The 3,793-nt window shown below is 45.2% G+C and overlaps 1 protein-coding gene across 1 annotated transcript in view; it reads right to left on the reverse strand.

The window, feature by feature from the left end:
- Positions 1-2,381: 2,381 nt before the first annotated feature.
- The window catches only part of LOC134068537 (connector enhancer of kinase suppressor of ras 2-like), a 105,600-nt gene continuing 104,188 nt past the window's right edge, over positions 2,382-3,793 (reverse strand). The window contains exons 23-24 of the mRNA XM_062524219.1: positions 3,240-3,466; positions 2,382-2,597 (exon numbers count right to left, since the gene is read on the reverse strand). Of these exons, the coding sequence (XP_062380203.1) occupies positions 2,382-2,597; positions 3,240-3,466 (443 nt within the window). The remainder of the gene's footprint in view (positions 2,598-3,239; positions 3,467-3,793) is intronic.

A 3,793-nucleotide genomic window follows, 5' to 3' on the forward strand; every position in this document is an offset into this window, starting at 1 on the left:
AATTCAGTGCTTCACCATTTTTTGTTGCTTAAAATAGTGTGTAGGCTACTGTATGCTTTACGATCATCTCTTGTTCTCTCTCTCTCTATCTCACTCTTTCTCTCTTTCTCTATTTGCTGTTTGGCAATGGATTAGAAAAACCCAGAAGAAAAAAATTACACAGCAAAGGTTTCATGCCCAGTTGGCGTTATGGTATACACACAGTAGGATGCCAGCCTTTTCCAGTTGGTATGATTTGCATGGCACCTCCTCACACACACACACACACACACACACACACACGTCTGACACAAGGCCAGTGTCAAAATCATACCATACTTGGCACGTTCCACTGGAGAAAATGTCACTTTTTCCAGTGCTTCTTTCTGCGATTGCTCTATGATCAGGCTTTTTCAAATTCAGTGCAAACCTTTTCAATGCCAAACTTTTCATGCTTACAATAACAGCTGGATCTCTGAATGTCTAATGAACTAGACTGACATAATATCAATACTCACACCCCTAAAAGAGCAGACATTTCGGTTAATTAAAAACACAACCTTGGCTTTCCCTTTCAATGTAAAAATGTAAGACTCAACAAATCCCCATTCATCTACAGGTATGTGCTACATTTGTTCTATGGTATTTTTGCATCCAAATAATCGTTCTTCTTGGCACCAACTTTTAAACGACTCACTAATTCGCAGTCATCTGTACTATCTATTTGGATTAATTCGGGCACTCTGCATAACCTTGGTATATAATAGATCATTTTCATTGTCTGAATACTTACATATATATGGTACATAAATAAATTTTGATGCATTCTTTATATATTCTTTTCTGATAGACTGTACACGACTCTTACATTGAATCTCTGGTAAATGAGATAGTATAGTTATGTTTAGATTGTTTAGCAGTCAGAGTTTGGCTATGTAAAGATAGACCCTGTGACAGAGTGACAGTTATATAGAAAGTGCATTCGTCAAGTGCAACCTGTCCTGTACTCTATAGCAAGATACAATTGTCTCTCATCCTAACCCCAAGTACCAGCTAGCTAAGACGCAACTACGCTATCCAACATTGGCTACCAAACACTGAAATAATCTCAGAGCCTCTGCTGATGTGTGAGAACACAAATACCAATAGGTGGGTCAGTCTCTGACGACATGAGGGGTGGAGGACCTTTGTTTCGTACCGAAGAAACAACCGAAGGTGGGTGGAGAGGGGGGGCTAGAGCCGCCTGGGAGCTTTCCTGTCTCGACCGCTTGGCAGTAGTCCGTGACAGAAGTTCGTCAGCACTTTAAAGCAACAGGTAACCTATGTTTTTGAAGTTCTTTTGTTTCTTTTTACTTCTCTGTTTTTTTATATTTTTTTCTACTTTTCTAGAAACAAACTAAACAAACAAACAAACAAAAAGATCTCTCTCTGATTCTGTGCAGACAGAGTCGCAAAAAAGATTGCATTCACAAGAATACGTCACAGTTTTTTTTGTGTCTGTGGACTTTTTCGACAGTGGCTACTTCTACAGTAAGCAATCATTAAAGTCTTTATTTCTCTTTTCCAGGTCGACCGAAGCGCATGGGGCTCGCCTGTGTCCAGTGGTGTCCAGTGAGAGGTTTGAGTACGGTAGGATCCACGCTCTGGCTCATTTTGAATTCAGCAGAGGTGTCCATAAGGGAGAGTCCACAGTTAGACAAGCAGGCAAGGCAGGGTGTTCCGAAGGAAGTAGGGAGAGCTGGGAATCCGGCTCTGTACAAAAAAAGTACAGTGTTGTGGCAGAAATGCTTTACTTCTGTATTGCTACTATATCCAACCCCCTACCCCCATTCCCACCCCATCTTAAAAAAAACAAAACATAAAGGAATCAATGAAAAGTTTAAGTCTCACGCTCCCACATGCCAAAAGATCTAACGAAAACAACAGTAAAGAAATTCATTCATGATCAAGGTCGCAACTGAGCTAGATATTTTCTACAACTCTGTGTTCGACAAACTAAGAGAAATAAAGAGGAAGAGTACTACTTTCTCTTCAGGCATGCATCAGGCACCCTTTGGGGCTTTCAACGGACTGTGGGGAGTCCACAGTATGCACTCTGGAGCTGCTAGGGACCCAGTGCTGTATGTACACTTCTTACAGTGGTTGGTTGGTCGGTTGGTCGGTCGGTCGGTCACATCGGGTGTGTGGAACAACGTGGAAAGAAAAGAAAACAAATAAAAAGAAAAAGAACATAGACAGACAGGAGTGTAAGAGAAAAAGAAAGTAACAGTTTTAAAGGTGAACTTAGGAGGTGACGGTTGGGGGTTGGGAGGGAGGGAGGAGGGTGTTGACAGAGTGGCATCCTCTGACTGCCACCCCCCCATCCCTTTTACACCCCCCCCCCTCCCCGTCTCCATGGCACCCTACACGTGGGTCTCGATGAAGGAGTGCGTGTGCATCATGAGCGGGGCGGCGAGGCCGGGCGAGAGGTCGCTGGCCGCTCCGTTGTTGGACGAGCTGAACTCGCAGATGTCCAGGAAGAGCTCGTGGTGCCACTGCTTCCACTCGCGCAGCTTCTTGGAGGTGAGCTGCGGCTCCTCCAGCAGCTGGTTGATCAGGGCCAGCTCGCCCTCTTTGGCCTGGGTGGGCACACAAACACAGACAGCTGCTCAGACGCCACGCACCACTCACCACAACCTCCGCTGTCTGACAGGGGAGATACACCAGGCGCGTAACTGAAGCGTTCTGTTCGCGAAGTGTATGCTGTAGAGTTAATAATCACTATAATCAATGGAAGTAGCTACACCAGACACGACAGTGGCGCATACATTCAAAATAAGTTCTGTCTTCTAAAATGGATTTTACGTGTCGCGAACAGAACGCTTCAGTTATGTGTCTGGTGTAGCTCCCCTGTGAAGCCACTCACATACAGGTTTGTGGTCATTTGAGAACCATAGTTATGTTTTATATGGGTGGCTGTTCATTTTCAGTTGGTTGCCAACAACACTAAGAATTACCTTCACACCAAACGAGTTTCCTTTTTTTCAAATAACCACAAATATTTATTTTAACTATGACAATGCACAACAATATACATTCAGAACCTACCAGTGCATTGAGAAAAAAAATAGTAATTATTTGGTGAGAATACACAAGAATAATATTTGACAACAAGAAACAATGTATTACTTACAAAGCTTGTATTTTTAGTCTTAATACGGTTTGCAGTGTGTGTGTGTGTGTGTGTGTGTGTGTGTGCCATGGCGGGTCGTAGGCCGTACCTTGAGCGTGCTGTTGAGGGCTCGGACCTGGTGCACCTTGTCGTTGATGACGGGGTCGCCGCAGCGGCGGAGGAAGGTGCGGCGGAACTCCTGCTTGGTGGTGGGCCTCAGCTCGCCCAGGGCCGTCAGGTTGGCCTGCTCCAGCGAGCGGTACAGCTCCTCCAGGCCATCGGGCGGCGCTGTTGCCGGCGCTGCCGCACTACTGCTGCCCTCGGGCTCCTCACCCGCTGTATGTGACACACACACACACACACACACAAAACACACACACACACACACACACACACACACACACACACACACAGTAAAGTATCAGTTCAGCACGCTTGGAACCTCGGCAAAGTACCAAAAATGGTACCAGATACCAGGTACCAAGTACCAGATTTTAGTAAAAGAAAAGTGAGAAAACTGAAGCGAACTGAGCTGGTATACCAGCCAGTGGAACAGCGCCACAAGTGTGTTGACTTAGACACACCTATCCTGATCATAATACTTGTCCTGTGTGCTGTGGTCACATTTAGCAAGTTGACCAGGAACAAGGACGCACAGTAGAC

Source organism: Sardina pilchardus, chromosome 21, assembly GCF_963854185.1.
Source record: "Sardina pilchardus chromosome 21, fSarPil1.1, whole genome shotgun sequence".
NCBI classification, from domain to species: Eukaryota; Metazoa; Chordata; class Actinopteri; order Clupeiformes; family Clupeidae; genus Sardina; species Sardina pilchardus.